The following is a 27,634-nucleotide window of genomic DNA, read 5'->3' on the forward strand; positions in this document are numbered from 1 at the left end:
AACAATTTCTTTTATCTAAGTATGAAAAATGGTATAGGCCTGCTAGCTTATAATTTATTATTAATTTCCCTGTGTGTTGCCTAATAATTTTAGAAGACAAAATTTAATAGCCAATGAAATTTCGCCACATTCGCCAAGAGGGCGCTATTTTAAAACTTGCCGGTTGTTGAAAAAGACACGTTGACTTACGACAAGTGTTTTGTGTTTCAGCAACAGAATATTAAATATTAAGAATTCTGCAGAAGGTATAGTATATCTTTTATTTTAAATATGCGTAATATGTTATCATAAAACATAAGTATAAGTTGATATATATTTTGCTTGATCGGAAAAAGGCTGGTCCACACACCGGTCGGTAGGCCTGACTGATGCCGGGCAGCTAGCTAGGCTAGGCCTAACCGCAAATTCTAGTTAGTTAGTCTAAGTGGGCGGCTAGGAGGTAGAGGAGGCTAGGCCTTCAGTTTCTACTTAGGCCTATACTGCTTACTAAGGGCCTAGAATAATAAATCATTCGTTGTTTGGTTCAATCAATCTAATGTTGAGGCCTTTTCTCGCTATCGTTTGATTTGTAGTACTGTACTGTACTTTGTCTTTAATAAATTAAAATGAATACACAGTGAGTCTGTAATACTCTAAATATTCTAAAAAAAAAGGAATTATTAATATTATGTTTTATCGGCTGGAAAGGATCTATGAATTTAAACAAAGAAGTTCTTTGTTTGGATTTTTTGATCAATTTTATTTACAAAAATCAGTTGCTTTTGGTGTATTAAGTCTATTATTAATATTAACATAATAAATAGTATACATTTTAAAATTACATATTTGATTTACTTTTTATTCGATCAAATACTTTATTGGAATTTTTTTGTAGATTTGACTTGAGACAAAATGGGGAGAGCAACGGTTGCTTTTTTAGCAACTGTGTTTGTGGCGTTATGTATGCCTCGTCTGATTGAAGGTTTTGCTGTTATGTCAGTTGATCTTGGAAGTGAATGGATGAAAGTTGCAATCGTAAAAGTAAATATTTCATTTATTTTAAGAATAATTCCGATTTTGTCTATGTGTTCATTAATTGATACTATTATATAATACCTTTTCTTTATTACAGCCTGGTGTACCAATGGACATAGTACTTAATAAGTAAGTACACAAAACTTTGTTAAAAACTATGACCAACTATGACTCAATCACAAACAGATAATAGTCAGACGTCCTAAAATTAATTCTGAGTGGATTTACTTATCAACATGGATTTTCTTCTATTTCTGGGATAAAAAAAGTAACTAATATATATTTTCAATTTTAGGGAATCAAGAAGGAAAACCCCGGTTACAGTATCTATGAAAGATGGTGAACGTCTTTTTGGAGATCCAGCCATGGGAGTTGTAAGTTAATGTTTTCTTGGCTCTCGGTATAATCCCTTAGCTCGGTGTAATCCCTAAGCTTTGTGTAATCCCTTAGCTCAGTGTAATACCTTAGCTTGGTGTAACCCCTTAGCTCGGTGTAATCTTTTAGCTCGGTGTAATCCCTTAGCTCGGTGTAATCACTTAGCTCGGTGTAATCGCTTAGCTCGGTGTAATTGCTTAGCTCGGTGTAATCCCTTAGCTCGGTGTAATCTCTTAGCTCGGTGTAATCCCTTAGCTCGGTGTAATCCCTTAGCTCGGTGTAATCCCTTAGCTCGGTGTAATCACTTAGCTCGGTGTAATCGCTTAGCTCGGTGTAATTGCTTAGCTCGGTGTAATCCCTTAGCTCGGTGTAATCTCTTAGCTCGGTGTAATCCCTTAGCTCGGTGTAATCCCTTAGCTCGGTGTAATCCCTTAGCTCGGTGTAATCTCTTAGCTCGGTGTAATCCCTTAGTTCGGTGTAACCCCTTAGCTCGGTGTAATCTTTTAGCTCGGTGTAATCCCTTAGCTCGGTGTAATCACTTAGCTCGGTGTAATCGCTTAGCTCGGTGTAATTGCTTAGCTCGGTGTAATCCCTTAGCTCGGTGTAATCTCTTAGCTCGGTGTAATCCCTTAGTTCGGTGTAACCCCTTAGCTCGGTGTAATCTTTTAGCTCGGTGTAATTGCTTAGCTCGGTGTAATCACTTAGCTCGGTGTAATCTTTTAGCTCGGTGTAATCCCTTAGCTCGGTATAATCCCTTAGCTCGGTGTAATCCCTAAGCTTTGTGTAATCCCTTAGCTCAGTGTAATACCTTAGCTTGGTGTAACCCCTTAGCTCGGTGTAATCTTTTAGCTCGGTGTAATCCCTTAGCTCGGTGTAATCACTTAGCTCGGTGTAATCGCTTAGCTCGGTGTAATTGCTTAGCTCGGTGTAATCCCTTAGCTCGGTGTAATCTCTTAGCTCGGTGTAATCCCTTAGTTCGGTGTAACCCCTTAGCTTGGTGTAATCTTTTAGCTCGGTGTAATCCCTTAGTTCGGTGTAACCCCTTAGCTCGGTGTAATCTTTTAGCTCGGTGTAATCCCTTAGCTCGGTGTAATCACTTAGCTCGGTGTAATCACTTAGCTCGGTGTAATTGCTTAGCTCGGTGTAACCCCTTAGCTCGGTGTAATCTTTTAGCTCGGTGTAATCCCTTAGCTCGGTGTAATCACTTAGCTCGGTGTAATCCCTTAGCTCGGTGTAATCGCTTAGCTCGGTGTAATTGCTTAGCTCGGTGTAATCCCTTAGCTCGGTGTAATTGCTTAGCTCGGTGTAACCCCTTAGCTCGGTGTAATCTTTTAGCTCGGTGTAATCCCTTAGCTCGGTGTAATCACTTAGCTCGGTGTAATCACTTAGCTCGGTGTAATTGCTTAGCTCGGTGTAATCCCTTAGCTCGGTGTAATCTCTTAGCTCGGTGTAATCCCTTAGTTCGGTGTAATCCCTTACCTCGGTGTAATATCTTAGCTTGGTGTAATCCCCTAGCTCGGCGGTGTAATCCCTTAGCTCGGTGTAACCCCTTAGCTCGGTGTAACCCCTTAGCTTGGTGTAACCCCTTAGCTTGGTGTAATCCCTTAGCTTGGTGTAATCCCTTAGATCGGTGTAATCCCTTAGGTTCGTGTAATCCCTTAGCTCGGTGTAATCCCTTAGCTCGATGTAATCCCTTAGCTCGGTGTAATCCCTTAGATCGGTGTAATCCCTTAGCTTGGTGTAATCCCTTAGCTCCGTGTAATCTGAGTAAGGGCTTTATTCGCTTGGCATTATCTTAATAGTTTTTATACAATTAAAATTTGTTGTATTTTGTTATTATTAAAGATGTTTTGATTCATATGGACTGAATGTGGTCTGTTTGACCTTTGACTCTTGCTAACAATGTGTTCTTTTGTTTGTTTCAGAGTGTTCGATATCCAAAGAATGCATATATTTATTTACAAGACCTCATTGGCAAGTCATTCAATAACTCGATTGTTACAAAATATAGAGAAAGATTCCCATACTATAACATAGTAGAAGATAAAGAAACAGGTTAGTGAAACATCTGTTTTTAAGATTTCAGAAATATGTATTTCGATATGGCTTTGAGAATTTATTTATTTGTTTATATTTTTATTTACCAAAATCACAAAATATACCAACAATCAATAGGTAACCTCTAAAGATCTCATCTATATAATAATAATTTTAGTAAGGGGAAAATGGGTTGTTATTGTAAAACTCGTTAGAGGATGAACTAACTGAAGGCAGCATTTCACGAGTTTTATTAATTTTTTTTCGCAAACACAAATATCTAACAAAATTTCACTTTATTTAGGGTCACCCATATATGTTGAGTCTTGAATGTGTCTATAATATAGGAGTTTTACTGCATTTTAATCATTATTTTTTTTTTTTGGAGAAAAAAACAACACAGTTTTATGAATTTGGTATCTATTTATTGTTCATAGGTTCAGTTCTGTTTCAACATGATGATGACATAGCATTCAGTCCTGAAGAGCTTTTAAGTATGATCCTAAGCAAAGCGAGGGATTTTTCTCAAGAATATGCTGGTAAAGATTTATAGACATTTTATTTATTACAGAATTTCTTTACAATCTAATAATAAGTAATCTAATACAGTATCACTATATGATCAATCAATCGTATTACAATTGGAAATAGAAAGTATAATAAGTGCTTTTTTTACATGTTAGATCATCCTATTAAAGATGTAGTACTTACAGTTCCAGCCTACTTCAACCAGGCTGAGAGGAGAGCTGTCAAATATGCAGCTGAACTTGCAGGCCTGAATGTGTTGCAGCTTATAAATGACAACGCTGCAGGTAAAAGAAATTGGCTAAATTTGAACTTTTCTCAGTACAGTAATACTAAATGTATTATTAATTGTCCTTAGTTTAACAGGACATTTGAAATAGGCCCTCTACATACAGCCACAGTTCCTACTGTGATCAAAGGCTTTACATTCCATCTGAAGGACGATGCAATGAGTGTAAAATATCTTACCTAGTAGTACACCAAACAATGCATTTGATGTATGTAGTTAAGTATTTTAATTAATATACAATTGGTTATTGTAAATAGAGGATTTAACAAAAAAATTAGAATGTTAAGGGTTAGGGTTATACTTTGTATTAATGGTATGATACTAAAGGTTAAGATTATGATATCAATGAGGAAAAACAGAAAATAATGAAAAAAGGTAGAAAATGTTTAGAAATTATGTAATGAAAAATTGAATGAATAAAGGTGGTGGTGAACCACAAAAGATAAAAAAGAAAGTACCATGACTAAGGATGCCTTTTATCGGGTCTCAAACCCATGCCTCTCCTGTAGTCTCATATATCGCTTACCATTATGCCATATTGCTCTCTCCCAACCCCTATCTCTCTCTCAACCTGATATATGTCTTGTAATAGTTATTAGACACATTTTGATGAATAGATATTATTGAAAGTTTTGTTTTTTCTTTTTAGTTGCGTTAAATTACGGTGTGTTCCGTCGTCAAGAGTTTGATAAATCCATCCAACATATAATGTTTTATGACATGGGTGCTAGTAGTACTACAGCTACCATCGTTGGCTACCAGATAACCAAGAGTAAAGACCATGGCGTTACAGAAACCAATCCTCATCTATTTGTTAAAGGGGTTGGGTAAGTTATTGCACTGACTGAGTTTGAATAAAACCACGTCATTCGACAAAATTGAGTATCACTTTAGTAATCTACACTTAAAACTGAACATTTATACCACTTTTCCATTCAAATTATATAAAATAATTCTCTTCTATAATCCTGTAATTTCCAACTTATTTAACAACCAGATTAATAAACATAAAAGTAAATTTAACGTTTTTCTCCTAGGAGTAGAAATGTGTAAGTTGATGATATGAATGATAGTGGTAGTGATTGTTAGATTATAGAAACTTTTTTAGTTTAGTTACTAAAGTTATTGAATCTACTATTCTTGATATCAGTTTAATTTAATTTACTGTTATTAACCACAGATTCGATAGAGGACTTGGTGGCCTGGAAATAGACATGAGGCTAAGGGATCACCTAGTAAAACTTTTCACTGAAAAAGTAAAAACTGAAGGGAAAGTACAAGACAGCCCACGTGCAATGGCAAAGCTACTAAAAGAAGCAAAACGATTGAAGAAAGTGTTAAGTGCGAATATAGACCATTTGTCACAGGTGTGTGTATTAACAAAGAACATTTTATAGCTTTAAAAAATGGGCCTAGTTTTAACACTTATATAGTTAATATTACTCTGCAAATTGTTCCACATTCTTGGTCCAGCTACGGAAAAGGAGCGGTCAGCAAATATCTTTCGCTTAGTTCGTGAGATTGTCAGTATGACATCAATAGCACCTGAACATGTACTGTCAACTACATTCTGGACTGAAAGTAAATCTCTTAAGTAACTTTGTCCGGAACCTTTAAGCGAAAGTGAGAACATTGATGTGTGACAGAAGATTTCATTTCCTAAATGTTCTGTTACTGTTTCATGATACATCATGGTATGCAGTCTAACAGCAGGATGCCAAGCTTCAGAGATCAAAGGGTTTGTCTGTGGCTGCGACACGATCAGTTCCACACCCTTAACAGACACTACGTGCTGTGGAGAATGTGTACATACTGTTAGTATTTGTCGCAGCCAGACATAAGATCAAAGGATGAGTTCCTATCTTGTCAAAGCGAGCTCAGTGTCTTGTTAAATTGCCTTTGTTTTATGCAAGCCATGTGTGTTAAGAACGTTTATATTAATTTTTGTTCAGGTTGAAGGAGTCCTAGAAGACAAAGATTTTCGAGCAATGGTAACACGAGCAGAATTGGAGGAGATGTGCAGTGATTTATGGGAACGAATTGACGACCCCATCAACATGGCGCTGAAGTCAGCAGAAATGGGCATGGTGAGAATCAAATCTAATTATTCTGTCTGAAATCCATTAGTAACCTTTCAGAAGTGTATTTATCATAAGCAACACGGAAAGCTTTGTATTCTAACTCATGTTCTTTCTAGTCCAACGTACAACACACTGCGCCACATGCCGTCACCTACATTCAATCATTTTAATATTATAGCTTCATTTGAGCAAGGGATCACCACACCATGTACCGTAATAACTCCATAAAAATAACCAAATATGTTTAATTTATTTTATAGAATGAAATAAGCCAGGTGATTCTTGTAGGAGGTGGAACACGAGTTCCAAAAGTTCAGGAAATGCTGCTGAAGGCTACAGGAAAGTAAGTGATTTATCTTTTTGTTTTAACACCTACGCAAAGATCCATAGTTTGATTGTACCCATCCATGTTTTGTGTAAGTTTAAAGCTCTGTCTACACTGTCAAAAACATGTATGTGCCCATATATAGACACAATGACATCATATTACTACCATATTTGGGCACACCACACCTTTTTTGTCAAACTAGTTTGATAGTGTAAACAGAGCATTATACTATTAATATTTTCTTACAATTTTTTCTGAATTTAGGGATGAACTTGGAAAGAACATAAACGCAGATGAAGCAGCCGCACTGGGGGCTGTTTACCAGGCTGCTCATCTCAGCAAAGGCTTCAAAGTAAAGAAGTTTATCGTCAAAGATGCTAATCTCTATCCTATTGCGGTATGTATATTTTCAAATATTATTGTTGATATATTCTGTACTAAAACTATGGTGCAAAAAATGAAATACTGATTTCTTTCTTAGGTTGACTTTACGCGACTGATAACAGATGATGAGGGTGTAACAACTACCAAGAAAGTTAAGAGAACCTTATTCTCCCGCAACAATCCGTATCCACAGAAAAAGGTCATGACCTTCAACCGGATGACGGATGATTTTACATTTAATGTTAACTACGTTGATCTTGAGAATGTTCTACCAACAGATTACATGAGGTATTTATTTATTTTTTTAATTTTATGTCTCTAGGCACATGTGGCCAAGGATTACCATTAGTAAATAAATCACTGTCCTATCAGATAGTTCACCTGGGTAACTCCCCTACTCGTTTTAATAGATGAACAGGGTTCTTTTAAGTGCACATGGGTTAACTGTGTACACTGTACTTACGGTTTATAGTCCTTATCTGAGAAGACTTGTTACACCAGCAGAACTAGGAGCGAGTCGGGCTTGACCCCATGCCAATATTTTTAGCTCTTTAGGTATTAAGTAAATGGCGCCTCTGCCTTAACCACTTTTCCATTTGACTTGTAGGCTTTCTTTGATTATTGTATTAATAATTAGGCCTATTTGTTTAAACACTATACCATAGAATTGATAAGAAACCTATTAACCACCAATCTACAGTGGCACAATTATTTTAGCTATTACTCAACTATCAGTGGAAAAACCCAGCATTGAATATCCTAATTTATTCTTCCTATTTTAGTGTTTTTGGATCAGCAAACCTTAGCAAGGTGGAATTGGGAGGTGTTTCTGAGAAGCTGGAAAAAAATGCTGAAAGTGAATCAAAAGGAATCAAGGCACACTTCCACATGGATGAGAGCGGTCTTTTGAATCTTATTAGAGTAAGTAATCACAAGTTCAGTTTAAATGGACTTAAGGGTCTTTCATACCTTTTTCCGGCACAGTTCCGGTCCAGTGCTGGCAATTAAAATTGAAAGTCATTGTTTCGTTTCCACACGTCTATGCTTATATCGATTGGTGCATAGCCATGTGGAGCGCCATAAAAACGAAACATTGACATTCTTTCACACCAGAACATGTGTGAAAGACCTTTTACATTACAAATAACCTTTCAATATAGTACCAAAGTCGCCTCTTCCATTTCCAGACTTTCTGACAACTGAAAACTCTCCCAATACCAGACTTTTCTTAAGATCCAAAGGTCCCTAATTCCCTAATGTCAAAAATAGGTATGTTTTAGAAACATTTCCATTCCCAATACTTTGTCTTCAAGTGGAAATGACTTAAATATTTATTAATTATTAGTATTGGAAATTGTTTTTTTTTTAGGTTGAGTCAGTTTTTGAGAAATTATTGGACAAAGCTGAAAATGAATCAGATGAATCACAGTCTACCTTTGCTAGTAAGTATTTTACAGAACCGCAATTCTTTTTTACTGATAAATAAGAGCAATCAATGAAAAGAAACAAACAAATCTAGTATTATAAATCAGTAACTGTTACTTAATTACTAAATATATACTAATTTTGCTTCCAGAATTAGGCAGTAAAATTATTGACTTTTTTGGTGGTTCCAAAACTGAGGAAGAAGATGGAAAAGTTGAGGAGAAAGCAGAAGATGCTGAAGAGGCTGGAGAAGAAGAGAAGCTGACAGATGAAGATGGAAAGGAGGCCGAAACAAAAGAAGGAGAAGAAGCAAAGGATGGAGAAGAAGTAAAAGAGGAAGAAGAAGTAAAAGAGGAAGAAACAGAAAAGGTAAGAAGTTTTTGATTGGATAATAATTTGTACATTACTATATCTAAAACAAGATCACCACTTATACCATGTTGCTAGGCCACCTTTTTCAGTAATAAAAATTAAAATATCTCGCAAGGCAGTCAATACATTTAAACCTTTCCCTAAAATCTAAAAAGATTATATTACAGAATATTCAAGTGTCAGAAATACTACTAAATGAGTGAATTTAGAAAGCTATTAATGTTTTGTTTCTTGAATGGTTGTATTTAGTGTATTTATTCATTTAAAATTGATTATCTGTACCTGTTTATGTGTCATAAACTGCATTATTGTACTGTGTATATTTATGCATGATGATGTACATTAATGTATGCATGTACTGCAATAATATTAATCATTTCAAAATTGTTTGCATGTGGTTAATAATAAAAACTTATATGTGTAACGTATTACTTGTTCCTGGGTTTGTTTTTATTGAAGATAATAAAAATATCTGTTAAAAAAACATTGGTTAATCGAATTGTCTTGACCGAAAAAATATGTTGTGTAATTTATCATTTCGATGTCAGATGTCAATGATACTGTAGAAAAAAACAAAAATTGATTACACAGGTAGATTGTTTTTTCTCTTCAATCGTGTAAATTATCTTGATTTGTAAAGTTCATTCAAATTAAGGTGTTTACAGTTAATATTTTTTTGGGAGTATATTTGGGAGAAAACATTCTTTTTAAATGCTTTGTGCATTCCATTTTTCCCTCACATAAAATGATTGCAGGGAAGAATGTTTTAGAAAATTTTAAATTTTGGCTATAGAAACCAGAAAATGAAGAAGAAGCAGAAAAAGTTGTGGAAGAACCTGAAGTAAAGGAAGAAGAAGAAGAAGCCATAAATGAAGACGATGAGGATAAAGATGTAAAAGATGAAGAAACAGAAGATGAACCAAAGGAAGAGAAGTTGAATGAAGATGAATCAAAAGATGAGAAGGAAACTGATGAAGAGACAACGGATGAAAAGCCTGAAGGAGAAACGACTGATGAAAAAGAGACAAATGCAGAACAGACCGATGTGAGTTCTAATAAAAGAAAAATCAAAAGGGTTTAATAATCCCTTCAGTTTTTTATTTTATCCTGAAATCTTGCTATAAAGTTTCTTTATATTTGGGCAAAGTGTTTAATTTATTGGTAATTTCTTTGTTAAATTGGTTTTGTTGAGTAAAATAATTCCTTGCATTTTATTTCATCTTATTTAATCTTGGCTTGAAATATTGTTAATTTTTAGCATGCTAAATGTTCCATTGCAAGAGTATAACTTTTTATTTTGTTTGTGCATGATGTAATCCCAAACACTGTAAACTGTGTATCCAATCTCTCATGTTTTAATAGATATACTGACGACCGTAAGCCAATAATTGTTGATAGTAAAGTGTTAGGCTAGATAAACATACAATAAATAAACATAAGTTTGTGTTTATAATATAAAATTCCTTATCTTAAAGAAAATTGGAAATATTTTGTTTTCACAACCAAGTTTGATTTTCAGGAACCAAAAAAAGATGAAGATAAGAAAACTAAAGAAACGGATGCTGATGAGGAAACAAAAAAAGACAATGAAACCGAATCAAAAGATGAAAAGAAAGACAAAGCGAATGAAAAGCCAAAACCAACAATAAAAACAATAAAAGAAAATTTAACAGTTAATATAGAAGTTATAGACGCTCCAAAACCTTCAGCGGATAATCAAAAAGCTTCAGTAAAAAAGTTAGTTTTATTTTACTTTCAGTTATTTCAACTAGTGTGCCAAAAATAAATTTGTAAATAATTGTTCCATAATATCACGAATAAATTGTATCAATCCAAAGGAAAATTACTGGGAAAAAAAATAACAATGCTATGTGTATCAGTGGCTGAATCTCAATCTATACAAAATAAAATAAGCAAAAAGCTAAATCAAAATGATAAAGTAAAACGTGCAGGACAATTTGCAGAGCTTTCAATAGCCCTTTATCAGTGCAAATCTTATAATTATATATATTTTTTCTCAGATTAAAGGATTTAAAAAAGAAAGATGAAGAAAAGGCTAAAAGGGAACATGCTCAGAATAGCTTGGAGTCATTTATATATGGAATGCAGGACCGATTATATCAAGAAGATTATGAAGCCTGCTCAACTGACGAGATGAGGCAGGAAATATCATCAAAACTTTCTGAAGCATCTGATTGGTTGTATGATCAGGAGCCTGATGCAGCAGCTAAGGTAATTCTTGTGGCATTCCAAGGGTTGCTATTGGTGTCATTCACATTTGCTATCAAAATGTATGATGTATACAGTACATACATTTACATATACAGTACATACATATACAGTACATACATTTACATATGTTTTTGTGTAGGTATATGAAGACAAGCTCCAGGAACTGAGTAAATTGACAAGAGATTTAGAATTTAGAGTTGAAGAGAAGAAAAGGCGTCCAGAGGCTATCGCAGCATTGAAAGACGCCCTCAACACATCTGTATATTTTCTAAAAGCCGCAAAGAATTTAACTGGTGAAGATCAATACTTCACAGAAACAGAGATTGGTCTTTTGGAGAAGGTGTACAACGAAACCAAAGTATGTTTAGAAATATCGCATCTTTTATCTTTCGAAACATCATTAAACCCAATCTATTACCCGAGCACACTATTTAAATATTATTTAATATATATAATTTTAATGCCTTTTAATATTCTGTAGGATTGGTTTTCAAAAGTAATGAAAGAACAGAAAAAGACGGCTCTAACAGAAAAACCAGTATTACTTATCGAAGATGTTATACAAAAGATAAATTCATTAGATAGAGAACTAAGGTACCTTTCTAACAAAGTAAAACGAAAGGCAACCAAGAAAAAGAAGCCGAAAGCAAAAAAAGCAAACACAACATCCACTGGGGAAGAGGAAGGTGCCCAGCAAACAGGTATTTAAATTAAATTATTACTGAAGTGCGATATCATTATAGTAGTAAGTTAATGAGCTTGGTATTTCTGAGTCTAATTTTAAAAAAATAGACTTACAGCGGCTTGAAAAAAGTTAAGAATAAGACGATTATTTTCATCCAAGCCTCTCAACCCAATCTATATTTAATACCTATCACACTATTTCAATATCATCTAATGTATTAATTAGTTATGATTTCAAACTTAGCTGACCCATGTTTAAAAATATGCTTGTAGGTATTACTTTCTGTTGTGTCCTTGTGCTTTTGAAAGACCCTATCTAAGTAACTGCTAATATATACATTATGGCCAATTTGCACAGACGAGTGATAACGGTTGGGGAGAACAAAAATAAAGAATCTATTTTATTTCTTATGACCATTTACGTGTATAATTACCGTTTACATTATATTAATGTATATTAACATTATATATTTTATTTGACTAATATTTGTTTCATTTACAGATGATAAAACTGGTGAAGAAACTGTAGATAAACCAGAAGAAAAAGTAGAAAATGGTGAAAATATAGAACCTGAAGCAACGGATACGCCGCCAGAACCTGTAGATGAGACGCCTACAGAAGAGGCAGCTGTTGATGAACAACAACCAGAAATATTAGAATTAGAAGCACCAGCTGTTGATGGTAAGTGTTTGTGATCTTTTATGAGGTTGTAGGTGGTACTCTTATGGCCATGAGAAGATTTGAACTGAAGATTCTGAGATAGTACGGAAGCATATCCACCACCAAACTACAGTGTCACTACTAATTATCGATTAGTCTTAGGCCAGGGGAAATACATTATGATGGTTCTCTGCCACTTTTCAGTGCATGTTTTTAGTATCTTCGAACACATCGCATCAATTCCGAAAGTCGACAAATACACAGGTCAAAAGAATGTAGCAGCCCAGCTAGTCTAAAGCCTAAAAAAATGTGATGTGCCCAAGTATGGTATGACATCATCATGTCCATATATGGGCACATTTTTGTCACATAAAGCTTGAAAGTGTAGACAGAACTTTTCTAGTATCCAGATTTTCATTTTTATTTGGAGCTGAATTTTGCACACAAGAACCATATTTTCTATTTGCCATACGGCCTTATTACACAGATTAATTATAACACGTTACAATGATTTGTTTACAGATGTGGAAACTCCAACAGAAGAGCCAATTGAAACAACAGAAGCACCACAAGAAGATGTAACAAAAATAAATCACGCAGAAGAGTTATGATGAGAGTTTACTTGTTTAGAAATTAGTGTTACTGTACTTATATGTTTGCAGGGGTGGATTAAAAAGAATGGAAAACATGGGTAGGTGAAGAAGGCCCCAGGGTCAAAGTTCAGCAGCGGTAATTTGGCCATTTTAAGGTGGAAAGTAACGTGATAATATGTGAAATAAACATTCCACGGTATCATATAATTAACATATGCTTTACAGTAGACCTATTAAATAATTATTCTGCAATATTCTATTTAACAATTATGAGAAAATTTATAATTTCATTTTGGCTCTTAAAAGGCGAAGCATGCACCCCTACCCGTTAAATCCACCCCTGGTTTGTATCAAAATGTTCTGTTTTTTTTCCACTTTTGTTCTTATTACCTGCAAAATTTTTCCAAAATACATTTCTTTTTCATTCTATTTGATAGTAGGTGTTTAAAGAGTTTAAAGTAAAGATGTTTAAATCATTATGAGTTACATAAACAGAATGTATGTAATTAATCATATTTGTTTCTGTTTTTCGGGCCAATATATATTAATTTATTATATAATTTGAATTGTTCAAGGGACAATAACAGTATTAACTCAAGTAGTTTTTTTTTTTTTTTGGTTTAGTATTACAGTTTCTAGAATTTGTTGGGGTTTTTAATACTTACTACTTAAATTATTCAAATTCATCAATTCTTAGACTTGGTTCTCACTAGGACCATTCTCCATGCTAGGACGCAACACAGATTATTTGACCAATCACAAGCGATGAATTATTTGACCAATCACAAGCGATAGATTATTTGACCAATCACAAGCGATAGATCATTGAACTGTCGTTTGTGATTGGTTGGATTATCCTTGCATCATAGTGGCAAGCTTTAGCAATTTAGAAAAATACTGCAAAAGTTGAAATGTTTGATTTGAACGCAGCTCTTATTGTGGAATTTATTTATCTGTTATAGGCATATTATTTATTTGAGTGGAATTCCTTTCCATTCATTACTGAAATAAACAATGAGTAACAATCAAAATACCTATTTTCGTCAACATACCTATTTTCGTCAACATACATTTATTTGTTCATGATGAATGTGTTGTAAGCCTACGGTACTCGTACATGATGGAAATAAAATTATGAAATGTAGGTTCCTCCTTGTACACGTATTTCTCCATGGTCCAATGAACACGAGGACCATAAATCAAACGTTTATCCAACGCGCTTGCCTAAAAAGCACTGCTGCCAATCAAACAAACGCGCTCTTTGATCGCCATGTCTCTTGCCGCGGAAGTTGCGAATCAACTATGGTCCAATGAACACAAGGACCATAAATCAAACGTTTATCCAACGCGCTTGCCTATGCACTGCTGCCAACCAAACAAACGCGCTCTTTGATCGCTATGGAAGTTGCGAATCAACTTGACCGTACCGTCCTGAAACCATCAAGAGGCCTATTTTGATTGAAAGGTATATGGCTATAAATAGCCGCAGCCTACAAAATACGACAATTTGTAGGCCTACCATATAACTTAAATTCATTTGTAGTGTATGTACACAATGGGAAGCACATTCATCTGTACTGTGTCACCAGTGCACAAATGCACTTGTTCACATCGTATTTTATACCGTATACATTACGTAACGTAATCATTCCTATCAACCAGGGAAGAGTGAAATTCTTCCCTGGTATAATATTCACGCATAACGGATATTTGGACAGAGCATTCACAGTGCGCGACACGACTATCATTATCCATATAGACAAAAAAAAAAAAAAAAAATCAATAAAAAATCAAAAAAATCGGGAAAATAATATAGATGTCGCTGTAAAATATTTTTGCGTATATGTTACATAATATCTTAGCATATTATTTTAATTTATTTCCTTTTCTGGTGTATGCAGAAATATTGCTTATATCTTCTTCCTTGGAAGCAATAGATCTATCTCGTTCCGCTTTAGCAACCTCACGGCTTCCGTTATAACCCGTATTGCTTCCACAGCATTATTATTATTATCCAATTTGAAAGAAAACAATTGCAGAAATTTGGTTTTTTATACAATATTTCCTCAAGCCAAAAATCTATTTAAAAACACTAAATCAAACATCCAAACATATGCCAGTGATAACGTCCAGATACCAGGCAATTTATATTTTTTTGCAATCATATAAAAATAATAATATAAGCCTATACAAAACACAAACCTTAATTTCAAAATAATGTCATGATAAACTTTTCTTTGAATGAATGAGTGCCTGAGTAAATAATATTCAATCATGCATGTTATAAAAAAAGTCTACTCCGATATAAACATTCTCAACAATCGAAGGTCAAGTCCCTGTTACCATAGCGATGAACAACAACCACTGTTCAAACTACTGTATTTCGTTACATGCCGCATAATATATTGTGTACATACAGCAGTGTTTTGTTTAAACATTCAACACTAAAAAGTACGAACATTTTTCGTCCATGATTTTAGATTAGGCCTACGTATACGACTTTTTGTGAAGCTTAAAACAAAGAACTCGTATGTATTCGGTTGCTGCTTAACAAGGTAGGCCTACTTAAATCTATGAGTTAAGTTTATTATTAGAGACACACATATCTTTCCCTCTCACCTAAAACTGATTTTAATTGATAGCATTATGATTACCGTTAGATGAGGGTTACGACAGGAAGTCCCTGATTACGGTTAGGCCGGGTTATTTTTGTGCCGACGTCTTCACAATACCAGAAGGCCTCACCCCTTATCTGTAGAATACTGGATTCTCCCCGGCTACTTTTTTGTTTAATTGTTACTATGATGGCCTACTTCATTGTATTGTAATAGTTATTTTGGACATTTCTATATTAACTTTTTCCGGAACAGCTTATTTTGAAGACCATGCCTGCACACGGGGATCAGTCCACGTACTATGCATTGAATTCAGCAGAACCGCTCAGGTCACCTATTGGTAAGTTTTGTTGAAAGTTATTTAAATTATTATGAGTTAAGCACCAGAATGAAGTGTGATGATGTAAGTCGATGATATGAGATGCAGGGAAAATAAGACGAATGATTATTATTATGTATATTGATGTTTGATGGGGTTACATTATGTGATAGGAATGATGACTTTGGATGTGATAGAATATTTTCCTATAACCGCTCCCTTCCCCACCATTACTCAAATCTCTGAAGTTCATACTGTGCTGCTGTCGATATTTGTCACTGTTGATATTTAATCTCTACTTTTGGAGGCTTTTACGAAGTAATGGTTTTGAGGTGAATGAAGTGTTTATTTTCTTAAACCATTTAACATTTGACAACTCAATCTTCGTCTGAAAAAAAAGATAGCTAAATAAAATAAAAACTTATTAGAGAATAGCATTTTTTATACGCATCTGAAAGAAAGAATATGTTCCAATATCTGTTATCGAATATCTAACATTTGACAACTTGATCTTGTTTAAAAAAATGAATACGCTAAGACATTAATACGCTAAGTGAATGTGTTAAGAACTTAACACTTAAAGAGATGTAATGTATATATTTTTAGTAATAAAAGAAAAAAAAACAAAGAAAAGTTGATCTTCGTCTGAAAAAAAGATAGTTAAATAAAATAAAAACTTTTTTAAAATTTTTTATTAAACCTTATTTAGTGAGGGTGACCCTAAACAGCATATGCTGACAATCAAGGGCACTTATTATCCTTTATACGCATATCTGAAAGAAAGTTCCAATATGTTTTACTTTATACGTAAGTAATTTAAATGTCGGGTAGGATAGATAAAAATGAATCATTCATTTAATTTGTAGGTTTATGTAGCGATGCTCAATTGTGGTATATTGCCCAGCATATGAGAGGGGACTGGCCAACACTTGCAGCATTATTAGGTGTACCTCAGCGAGACATAGACATCATCCGTCAAACACATTCACAAATTGTCGATCAAGCGTTTGCCACTCTACAAGGTTGGAGGTGGAGGGCTTTAAAATGGAGATGTCCGGACGAAGCTGTCCCTCAGCTCATCGGTACATTGTCTGCGGTTGGTGATGTTGACATTGCGAATTATCTTGAAAAACAGTTTAAGCTAACGGAGAGCCTCCCATAATGACACTCGTGGTGTAATAAATCCTGGAGTTGTGATTTGGTGGTTATAATGACTACCAATCCAAGGGTCCTGGGTTGATGTCCTATCAGTGTCTAGATTTTTTCTAATGACAATTTAGTCCCAAAGACTTGTAATAAGACTTTGTTTATGTAGAGCATGTATATGTTGTATATGATTGCCACCTTTATAAAGGATAGTGAATGAATTCCCTTATGGTTATCCTTGGCAATTTGCCTAAATATTCTTTATTCATCATCTTTCAAAAAAGAAAAATCAGAATAAGAAAAGCAGGTCGATAAAGAGATGAAAAGGAAACACATACTGTACAAACTCGAAATGAGCTTGATGAAAGTGTACCCTGAATTTTACGAGGATACAGAAATATAGTCAATATGTATATTGATTTTAAAAACAAATAGCCAATTGTTTCATGTAAACAAGCTTTCTCTCATGAAAACAGTTTGTTTTGTGTGAACAATATACAATGCTATAGCAAACATGGATTTTATGTCTATATTTGTTTGTTTACCTATGTACAGAAACGGTGAATTATATAAAATCTGTAAAAACCGCCCCAAGAGATGCGAACCCGTGATATAGACAGCAGACATTCTAGACCACTCAAGTTTGTTGAATATCGTGAAAAAGTAGAAAGCATTATCGTATCGGGAATTTCAATTCCAAAAAAAAACAAACAAAAAAAACACCCCCGAATATTTGACTCTGATAAAGGAAATGATAGCGAAATATTAAAACACAATAAATAAATAAAAAATTGATATTATTATTAATACATAATCAATCTGATCAGTGTGATGACTTTTACCATATGCTGCTAACCTGGATGAATGATGACAATATTCATAAATCGTAGGCCTATTAATAACACATTATTATGTGTGTTCGATGTCGCCATACTTGTTTCTGAAACTTTCCTGTTATATTCGATTCCTATAGAAATTTAGGAATAGGCCTAAATGTGGGTTAATGTCTCCTAATTCATTCTAATAGCAAGGCAGACAGGCCTTTATAAGTAGGTCTATATACAATTGTTTTTGTTTTGTAAATAAAACCATCTAAGTGTTTATATTCACGTGTACATTTATTGAGAAAGTGCAAAAACACCGTTTTATTGTTCCAAACACTCTAAATCTAGCACATTTTTGCTGGCATATTATCCTTAGACACCCATCCTCGTGACGTGTTGCAGGAAATAGAACCTCCGTCTCCGTAATTTTGATTAAACCTAATCAATAAAAGATAATTTGAAATTAACTGGAAATCTTTGTTTTTACAGCATTATGTAGATCCGGGTTAACCCATCAATCGTAATTTCGGTTGATCATCTTTTATCCACTATTTAATTTGTGGAAACAGGATATTGACAAATTTTACATTATACTGTATCTGAAATTAATAAAATAGCCCATAGTAGTAGGCTAACTCGGCAGACGATCAACCATGTTTATGGGCGACCAGGCCTATATAACCACTGTGACGACTGGAAGTTGTTTTCTTTAATTTAAAAGAAGAGAACGATCATCACTATTTATATTGGTTCATCAATAATTTACAACGACGTCATAAACACCGCTGCGCAATTTGACTTCATCAAAGGCCTCACGCAGCGATAAAATCGAATAATAACTAGGCCTACTTCCTTATACCTGTTTCTTTAATTGTGAATTTGTTATCTACGTAGTTTATTTATTTATTAAAACAGTTTCGTTCTGGTTATAGTATTTAGATAATATTCCCCGTCAAGTTTAGCCGCTGCTACACAATGACGACGAAATAGCTATGATGTCATACTTAACAAAAAGGGAATTCCCCTAAATTTTCCAGGTTGTTAATACCAAAGCAATCAAGAAGGTCAAACCACCAAACAGTGTAGCGACGCGAGGAGAGTATTGACGTTGGGCTAAATTCGCTTTAAAGACCACGTTTTAGTTCTAAATTTAAACATTTTATAATATATTTAACTAGTTTAAAACGTGCAGTACATATCAAAGTATAAATTCAGTGAGAAATTAGCATCAATTATGAGATCTTCAGATGAGAATTCGACGTTGAATGTGGCTGTGAAGGCGGAAGTTTCTAAGCAAAAAATTAATAGCGGACGTGAGTATTTGGCTTGCTAGCCATGCCTATCATAGGGGTATTATTAGGCCAACAGTAGTAGCTAGCCATGATATCTTTGATGTTCTATAGGCCTACGTATATTGTTGTTATCTTTTGCTAGGAAAACCATTTATTTGTTACTGTGCTACTTTAACCCGAGTCACGTCTGCACGTGCCAGAATATACTAGATAGTGATGCTGATTAATTCTGTATCTGTAGGCGTGTGAACTTAAACAAGCACACTAGCATGTTTTCTAAAAATAAAAATAATATTCAGATTAATAATTAGTGTACTAGGTCTATTTACACATTGTTTAAAGTTTTATAAGGTAAACCTCCATGATGGAACAGTAATTGGTAAATAAATGATTGTCTGTGTATAATGCAAAAAAAGAGTATATTTTCAATATGAAATGTGTCCTTACAAAATGTCTATATAATTAAATTAAAATTACATTAGATACTGAAATGTGGTATTTTATTTAAAATTATTAGTTAGTAGTAGTAGTAGTTAGTATATTAATTAGCATTAATAATTTTCTACATAAATTAAAACCACCATCTTGTGCATTTACAAAATACATATGTTTGCATTATTTTATAGGAGAAATTTTATTTGTCTTTTTATATCTATACTTACTCACTGTGAACAGCAGTACAGTTTATTGTATACTGTGTAACAATAAAAGTAGGTCTATTGTTCTTCACCAGTGATATTTTTAGAACTTCCCACTCACCAGTAATTCATTATTTTACTTTCCTGTTTAAAACAAAACTTTAAATATATTATTTTATTATTTGTTAAAGTATTCATCATAGTAAGGTTGAGTAAGCACAAAGGTCATGAACCAGGATATAAAAGACAATTTCAATTCATTGCAAAATATACAAAATTTTAAATTCCTTCCCTAACATCATACTACAAACATTAACAATTGTTTGTAGTTATAGTTTCATTTCACCTGTTGTCTGACTAATGTGATAATCGTCATCCATGTGTAGATTACTGATTAGTTTATTTTTAGAACATTTCAAAATAGCAGCATAACCAGCCCTATAAGTTTAGCTTTTGCCAATTGTTAACTAGTTCAATGTAGTTTCAGATATACCTACAGGGTACAGCAGACTTCGTATCTTATCATAAAGAGATTATAATATTATATTTGGTAATGTATATTACTCATGCCATCAAATTACATACTGTAGATGTATTTATAGATAAATTGTTTTTATATCTAAATCACGTAATTATTGTTCTTGAACTTTTTACAAAGGACACTAGGAGGTATTGATAACTGATATTGATAATGCGATTTTAATGATTTTAGCTAAGCTAAGATGTAGCTTAGTTCTTGCATTTCAATGTCTAGGGTTCAATTCTGACCAGCTATAGTGTGTCAGGGTTATAAACTCTTCTACTCCACTCTCTAAGCCTCAAAGACTAAATATTAAAATCTCAATAAATTATATTTGTAATGGTGTCTTTGTCAATTACGTACATAAGTATGAATAAAATTGTAAAAAAAAAAAAAATAGAAGTAAAAATTAATTCACTATCATATTTGCTAATAGTAAACATACTTTTTACTTATTTCAGAAGAGAAAACACAAAAGACAAAAGACTTGAAACTCCAAGCTGTTTCTGACTTGGATCCTGGTTATAATTCCCTGGACAGTGACAGCGGATCACCAATATCATCAACTAAAAAACCAAATATGAAGGTTGATGATACTAAACCAAAAGAAATCAATCTAGAAACCAAGATCGAGAAAGTAAATGATAAGTTGGAGCAATCCATTGAACAAAATCTTGTAGAGAAATTTCGGCGCCGAGCTGAATCTGTTGGAGATGATCCTTCAACCCCAGAGAGTTTTGTCCAACTTCATCTGGATGCAAGTACCAGCAAGACAAAAAATGAATCAAAAACCACCATCAAACGAGAGAAAGATGATAACTTTGAAACAAAACAGGTTCTTGGAGGAAAACTGAAAGAAAATGAAGATGTCAATAGTTTGGCAAAAAAGATGGAAAGAAACCTTGTCTTGGTTTCAAGAGGACTTGAACAAAAACGAGACCATCAGGGGACTCCTTCTTACCCTCAGTTTCAACAACATAATTTGTACTGTTCACCAGACGAGATTCAGATGCCAGCTATGTTTACAAGAACTGAAGGACCAAGACCAAAACGCATACACGTTCCTGGTGGAGGAATTCTTCCACCAGGATCAAACCTGAAACAACCATCACAAACCGACATGATACAGAGGTTTAACCAACCAGGGATGCTACATAATCAGCCACAAATCCACAGCAACATGATGTACCCTACTAGACCATTTGAGGAAACAAATTGGCCTGAAGATTTCCCACCGCAGTTTTCACCTCAGGCAACATTTTCATCATCTCAAATTTCGTTGCCCAATGGAAATTTTGTGACCGTTAAAGAAGAACCCCCTAGCCCATTAGCTAGCCATTTTAGCCCATGCCACGGATACAACAGAAGCCCCGAACACAAGTCTGAAGCAATTAATGAAATTGTTAAATACTTGAAAGATGATAATTCTCAGTCACCGCCATATTCCTCTCCTCCAAGTTCACATGGAAGTCCTTACACTCCAATCAATCAGGTGTTTGGCGATAGTTTCCCAGACACGCCGCCACCGTCAGTCGAACCACCTAAGAATTATGTTGTCAATTCTCCACAGTCTGTGTCATCGTGTTACTCGGATGATACTATGCCTGTATCTCCTCCCCAAATGTCACCACACACTGACACATCCAATGTGTCGGCTATTATGGATTGGGAACAAGAGGTGAACCGACTGAGCATTGAATGTTTGATGGAACAAGATGCAGAGGATAAAGACACGTAAGTCCTTGACTGAAATTTCTGATCCATAAAGCAATTTTAATGGTATTCTACAATTTACTAGTAATAAACTCGTCGCTCCAGTATCCCTGATAAAAAAAAATAATGCGAAAACCAAAATTTGAAATCTTTTCTCTTTTTCTTTTTTTTCTTTTTCAAATATCAAATGTTTCTGACCTATAAAGTGTTGTGAGTTTGATTTTATTAATAAAGCTGATATTCTTCTCCCTTAACCTTCCTCACTAGGCAGGATAATTTCCACTTTTACTTAGCGTCTTCTCTTACATTCTACAAAATCTTAACAAATATTTACCAAATCATGCAGAGTATAGTATATAGTAGTAATATGATGATGACACAAAAACTAAATCTCTTAACTTTAAGATAAGTATAACTGTACTGTTGGTTTTTGCTATTTTTGATTGTTTGTATTGTGTTTTATTTTAGATGCTTGCATGTTGTTGTAACACAAGGAAGACATAACCTCGCTGTTGCTATTGCTAAGAAATTGTCAAAAGTAAAAGGCGCACTTGACATCCAAAACAAATTAGGACAGGTAACGATAATGGGTTTTTAGGTCTTTGATTCCGCTACTGTAAATTACACATTCTCTACCATTCTCTTTAAATGAACATGCCCAAACCTCTGGAATTCATCATGTTAATTAAAAAATGTTTATGTTCCAACATTTATATTATGTATAAATTATGTATTTGAGAGTACAGTACCATTATTAGGTCCGTGATTAAATGTATCACTTATTCTTTTCAACAGACACCAGTGTTCTTAGCAACAGTTGTAAACATGCCATTTTTGGTAAGAGATCTTATCCAACTTGGAGCTGATCCGTCTATCAAGGACAATTCCGGCTCTACACCATTACACTATGCTGCAATGAAAGGATTTACAGAAGTAGTTACAAATGTCTACTATGGACTACAGAGCACACCACACCAGCACCTGTTACAAGAGTTTAATGTTGATCTCAAAGATTATGAAGGTATTAAGACATTCCATGTTCACTACATGATGACAAATTATTCTACAATGTTACTTTCCTCTCTGAAGTTCACTGGCTTTCCTGGGAAAGATAGGAGTACTGTTATGCAAGGTCCTACCTATTTTCAGTACATAATATGTATATACCTTTAGTAGTAATAGTAGTATAATACGATATTGATAATGGATGTTAAATTAAAGGTCTAATCTTGAAAGATTATAGCCTTGAAATTGGTCACTGTACAATATAGAGAAAATGTAGAATTAGTTGATAGTTAACTAGATGGTGAAATTATAGGGAACATTCCATTGAATTAGACGATAGTGTAAATTCATTATGTATGTATGTGACAGTGTATTATACTGCCCTCTAGGAAGCTAGAACCAAAATACTACAAAAGTGTGATTTCTATTTGAGTTATTAAGAATGTTGAATATTTTAGGAAAAACCGCACTCCACTATGCTATTGAGCATCATGGGAAAACAGAGACAGTGTTCACCGCAGAATCTCAGTGTGCATCTCAGGTGAAGGTTTGGAATAAACAATTAGTTGAGCTGCTGTTCTTTATGAATGCGTCAACCACAGGACAGGTAAGGTTAGAGGTCAACATAAACCATAAAACTAGTACTTTTTGTAAACCTGAATTGTTATGCATTTCATTTTGTCAGGCCTTGCATATATTATATCATTGTACTAAATTATTTATGGGTAGGCCTATGAACTTACAACAAAAAATATTGAATTATCTGTACATGTATTACCGTAATTAATTTACTTGTTTTTTTATGTTAATAGGATGGCAAAAGTGGTAAAACTCCACTCCACTATGCAGTAGAGAATCTCAAACTTGACCTTATTGACCTTATCTTAGAACACGACCAAACTTCGGAATGCGTGAATAAGGGAACGTTTAGCCAATGCACGCCCCTTCATCTTGCTGTTGGTCTCAAAACTGATGAGGCCTTGATTGTGGAAATTGTTCGACGACTGATGAGAAATGGCGCTGATGTCAGCAAGGAGAACGTTGAGAAGGAAAAGGCTATTGGGCTAAATCCACGAAATCATTTACTTGTAAGTCATTTAGTGTCATATGTTTTAACATTATTAAAACTGTGAGATGGCCTATTCAAAGTCATTTTTTAATTAATCTTCGTTTGTCATGTTTTTGGGGGACATTGCATCTTTAAGCAGACTTTAGCTTTGTTTAGCCTAATACAATAATTTTGTGGTGATGTATATTAAAGATGTATTGTCCCTTTGTCAAATTCCAAAAAAAAAAAAAAAAAAGATTTCGAAAAAAAGTCGGTCATTTTGAAGTATCATAATAGTTATTAACTTTCACCAAAAATTAGTCGAAAAAAAAATCATTTAACTGAAATACAGACGTTTTTTGGTGCAAAAAATAACTTTGACTTCCAGTCAAAGTTTTCGATGAAAACATATCTCATAATGCAACGCGCTTATTTGGCTACTCTGTATGCATAATCATAAAACTTCCTCGCGATCTGTGTGAAAACACCTTCTCAACTGTGACGAGTTGTAAACAATCCTAATTAGCATCATGCATAATGTATACTCATGGTTTGAAATCTTTATTTACTTTCACTTGCGACGATTTTCCAGACAAAACGTAATCAAATTAATTTAGCTGTGAATTACGTAAAATTTTTGTTTTTGGCTCGAATTTTCAACTTAAAGTGAATAACTTTAATATTACTTTGCAATTTAAATTTAGAATATTTTGATCTTCATTTTTTTGGGTTTCAAGGGACAATACATCTGTAAACAAAATTTTATATACTTTTCATATAACATATTTCTTTCATATATTTTTTTTTAGGTGAGAAACATTTTGGCTGGAAGATCTTAAAGAAAAACATTTTTTTTTTACCAGTCAATACCAACATTTCTGTAAATAGTCCTGCTGTTAGCTTGATTGGACAATTTGAATTTTTTTAAACCTGCTTTTTTTTCACCATGAAACAACTTTTATGGGCTAAGCATTTGTTTTTGCTTGTTCAAATATTCATCCTCAATTTGAGCATATTCAGATTAGGTCTTCTATGGACCAATGACACTGAATGACAGTGGCTGAGATGAACCCTACTCTTCCAGTAGGTGCACTGTGTTCTTAAACGCGCATATAACAAGACACTGGACTAGTTTTAAGTCCTTATCTGAGGAGACTTTGTTCTACTACCAGAATTATGATCGAGGAGAGCGTTGAACCTCTGCTGGTTTTATTGATACGGCTTGCACTGCCACCACTGTATTGACACCTTGGCCAATCATGAAGACTGTACACAGTTTTACACATAATGCCTTAGTTACTTATGCATTTCTAGGACTAGCAGTAAAGCATTACTGGAAAAAACCCTTTCCTTTATGGTCAAGATGTGAGGTTAAGAAGACGCCTGATGTCACATTTGCAAAGCTGTATCCGCTGTTAAAAGTAAAAGAAAGCTTGTATACCTATAATGTATGATCCTGGGTTAAAATCATGTCAGATGTGTCATGTCAAAAAAACTCTACTGACAAGACTTCTGCAAGACATTGTTTATGTTATGTTCATCTTGTGTGTGTATGTTTAAGGATTGCCAATTTTATGAAGGATGATAGTGAATTAATTCACATAATTTAGGAAATTTGCCTAAATATATAAAAACAAAAACATGTTTTGTCATTGGCTATAAACCATTGCTGTTAATTATAATATAATTTAAACTGAATCACACAAGCAAACAATTTCATTGCTATTAAAGTTTTATAGCATAAATTATAAGGAATGTTATTGTATTTTTATTCCAATTATTACATTCCTATACTCATTTGAAATATATTTTATGCGAACGATTTGAAATATTAGCACATATAATACATTTTGATGTATTGCGTTCATAAAATAAATATTGAAGTATTAAACCAAGGACTATAAGTCTCTTGATTAAGTAAGAGCTTAGAATGATTTCTGTAAATATATACATTTTGATTCAGTAGATAACCTGCTGAAATGTAACTTATTTTAAATTATAAACTTTGTACTGTAGTAGCACAATCTAAGTTAGAGACAAGCAGAGAGGTCATGTGATAAATATACCATAATAGGGTATAGAACATGGCCATCATTTCATACTGTATTATACAGTAGTTGAATTTTAAATAACTTTACAAATAACAATTCATATTTTGAATTGTTTTTAATAGTAATTGGTCAGATGTTTGCTCCACTCTGGCGTAACTGGACTTTATGTAGGCCCACATAAGGAAAAGACTTAAAGAATTCTTTAATAATCAACATTAAAAGTGTTAAACATATTTTCGTTTATATACGTTTTGGTGGTCAGGTTAAAATCTGCGGTCATAAGATTACACAAAATAAGGAAAAAGGAAAGCGATTATGAAGAGGTGACTAAATTCGAAAATAATAATAATAATACAATATCATTTTCACGTGTGCTGAACTGACTACACTAACCAGTGGTATTCCTCCTTTCCTACTTGTAGTAATTGTGACATTGGTTGAAGGCAAACATTGGTTTTAATGATACCCATTTGTTAACTCCCATTCGAGTCTTAACTCCCATTCGAGTCTTAACTTTGGTTTCATTTTTAAATATTCATGGAAATAACCGATTAAATACTGTAACCGGTTTAACAAATAACTGGTTTAACAAATAACCAGTTTAATAAATACATTTTATGTTTTAACTTTCTTTTTTAAATCTTGGAACAGCTTTAAGTCTCTTTAGCACAAACATTTCTTTAAAAAAAAAAGCCTGCCACGATAATATACATTAAAATACTTTACTGTATATTGATGCTTTTCCAATCACCTCAATCCATACAACTTTTCTTTTCGAACTTCTGAGCCCGACTTTACTTTATATTGTACATACAAATTTCTTCTAATATGTAAATGAAGAGCATACTTTTTGGTGAATGAATTTATATGTTTGAAACAAAATTGTAAAATACAAAATTAATAAAAAAGTAAATGCTTTAATTGGTTTTAAAATAAGATTATATTTTTAAATTGTATATTTAAAATGTTGATGTTTTACTACTTGTTTCACCACTCTTGGCATACGATAGTTTGGATACCAATTATTCTATGGCGTGTTACCAATCTATTTAAATGAAAGTTAAGGCCCCTGTTTAAGGATGCTTTAATGAAAATTGTAGTTTTTCTTTTTTCTTATTGCCTGCAAAATTACTGTAGAAAAGACAAATCACAGATTTAATGGTACAGTGATTGTGTATTGTATATGATTTGGTGTAATGTGTTTTAAATAAGTAAAATATTTAGGTTTAGGCGACTAAAAAATAGCAGTAGTTTTATGAATATTATATGTATACAAGCGTGGACAATAAGGTAAAGTGCATAATTAGTTGATAGATTTTAAAGCAATTATTGATGAGAAGACAATCAGTAGGCCTATTTGCAGTAGTTTGATTATTGTGTTAGTACTGTACTTCTGTAAAAAGCCATCAAATGGTAAAATCTGCTATTATTATTAAAATGAATAAACTGGGTTTAGAAACATA

The 27,634-nt window shown here is 33.6% G+C and overlaps 3 protein-coding genes across 7 annotated transcripts; all 3 read left to right on the plus strand.

The window, feature by feature from the left end:
* Positions 1–164: 164 nt before the first annotated feature.
* On the plus strand, positions 165–13,510 carry LOC144849507 (hypoxia up-regulated protein 1-like). 2 transcript variants are annotated; one of them, XM_078706433.1, is made up of 23 exons: positions 165–245; positions 875–1,020; positions 1,112–1,143; positions 1,310–1,388; positions 3,315–3,444; positions 3,864–3,965; positions 4,110–4,238; positions 4,890–5,067; positions 5,421–5,607; positions 6,193–6,327; positions 6,582–6,664; positions 6,914–7,046; positions 7,131–7,321; positions 7,816–7,954; positions 8,403–8,475; positions 8,610–8,827; positions 9,624–9,875; positions 10,350–10,567; positions 10,852–11,062; positions 11,202–11,420; positions 11,544–11,763; positions 12,249–12,428; positions 12,930–13,510. In XM_078706433.1, exons 2-23 carry the CDS (start codon positions 892–894, stop codon positions 13,016–13,018), a joined length of 3,327 nt encoding a protein of 1,108 aa, XP_078562559.1. In that variant the 5' UTR covers positions 165–245; positions 875–891; the 3' UTR covers positions 13,019–13,510. The 2 variants fall into 2 exon arrangements, with proteins under 2 accessions (XP_078562559.1, XP_078562560.1); XM_078706434.1 differs by lacking the exon at positions 9,624–9,875.
* A 1,749-nt stretch (positions 13,511–15,259) lies between these two features.
* On the plus strand, positions 15,260–18,127 carry LOC144850260 (uncharacterized). Of its 3 annotated transcripts, none has more exons than XM_078707501.1 (3): positions 15,260–15,555; positions 15,871–15,955; positions 16,801–18,127. In XM_078707501.1, exons 2-3 carry the CDS (start codon positions 15,886–15,888, stop codon positions 17,094–17,096), a joined length of 366 nt encoding a protein of 121 aa, XP_078563627.1. In that variant the 5' UTR covers positions 15,260–15,555; positions 15,871–15,885; the 3' UTR covers positions 17,097–18,127. The 3 variants fall into 3 exon arrangements, with proteins under 3 accessions (XP_078563627.1, XP_078563626.1, XP_078563628.1); XM_078707500.1 differs by having other exon boundaries at positions 15,263–15,525; positions 15,843–15,955; positions 16,801–18,126; XM_078707502.1 differs by having other exon boundaries at positions 15,520–15,528.
* Positions 18,128–18,979: 852 nt separating this feature from the next.
* On the plus strand, positions 18,980–27,634 carry LOC144849887 (uncharacterized). Of its 2 annotated transcripts, none has more exons than XM_078706987.1 (7): positions 18,980–19,217; positions 20,816–22,088; positions 22,536–22,644; positions 22,863–23,088; positions 23,531–23,679; positions 23,885–24,160; positions 24,930–27,634. In XM_078706987.1, exons 1-7 carry the CDS (start codon positions 19,139–19,141, stop codon positions 24,957–24,959), a joined length of 2,142 nt encoding a protein of 713 aa, XP_078563113.1. In that variant the 5' UTR covers positions 18,980–19,138; the 3' UTR covers positions 24,960–27,634. The 2 variants fall into 2 exon arrangements, with proteins under 2 accessions (XP_078563113.1, XP_078563114.1); XM_078706988.1 differs by having other exon boundaries at positions 19,135–19,221; positions 20,819–22,088.

Source organism: Antedon bifida, chromosome 8, assembly GCF_963402885.1.
Source record: "Antedon bifida chromosome 8, ecAntBifi1.1, whole genome shotgun sequence".
NCBI lineage: Eukaryota > Metazoa > Echinodermata > Crinoidea > Comatulida > Antedonidae > Antedon > Antedon bifida.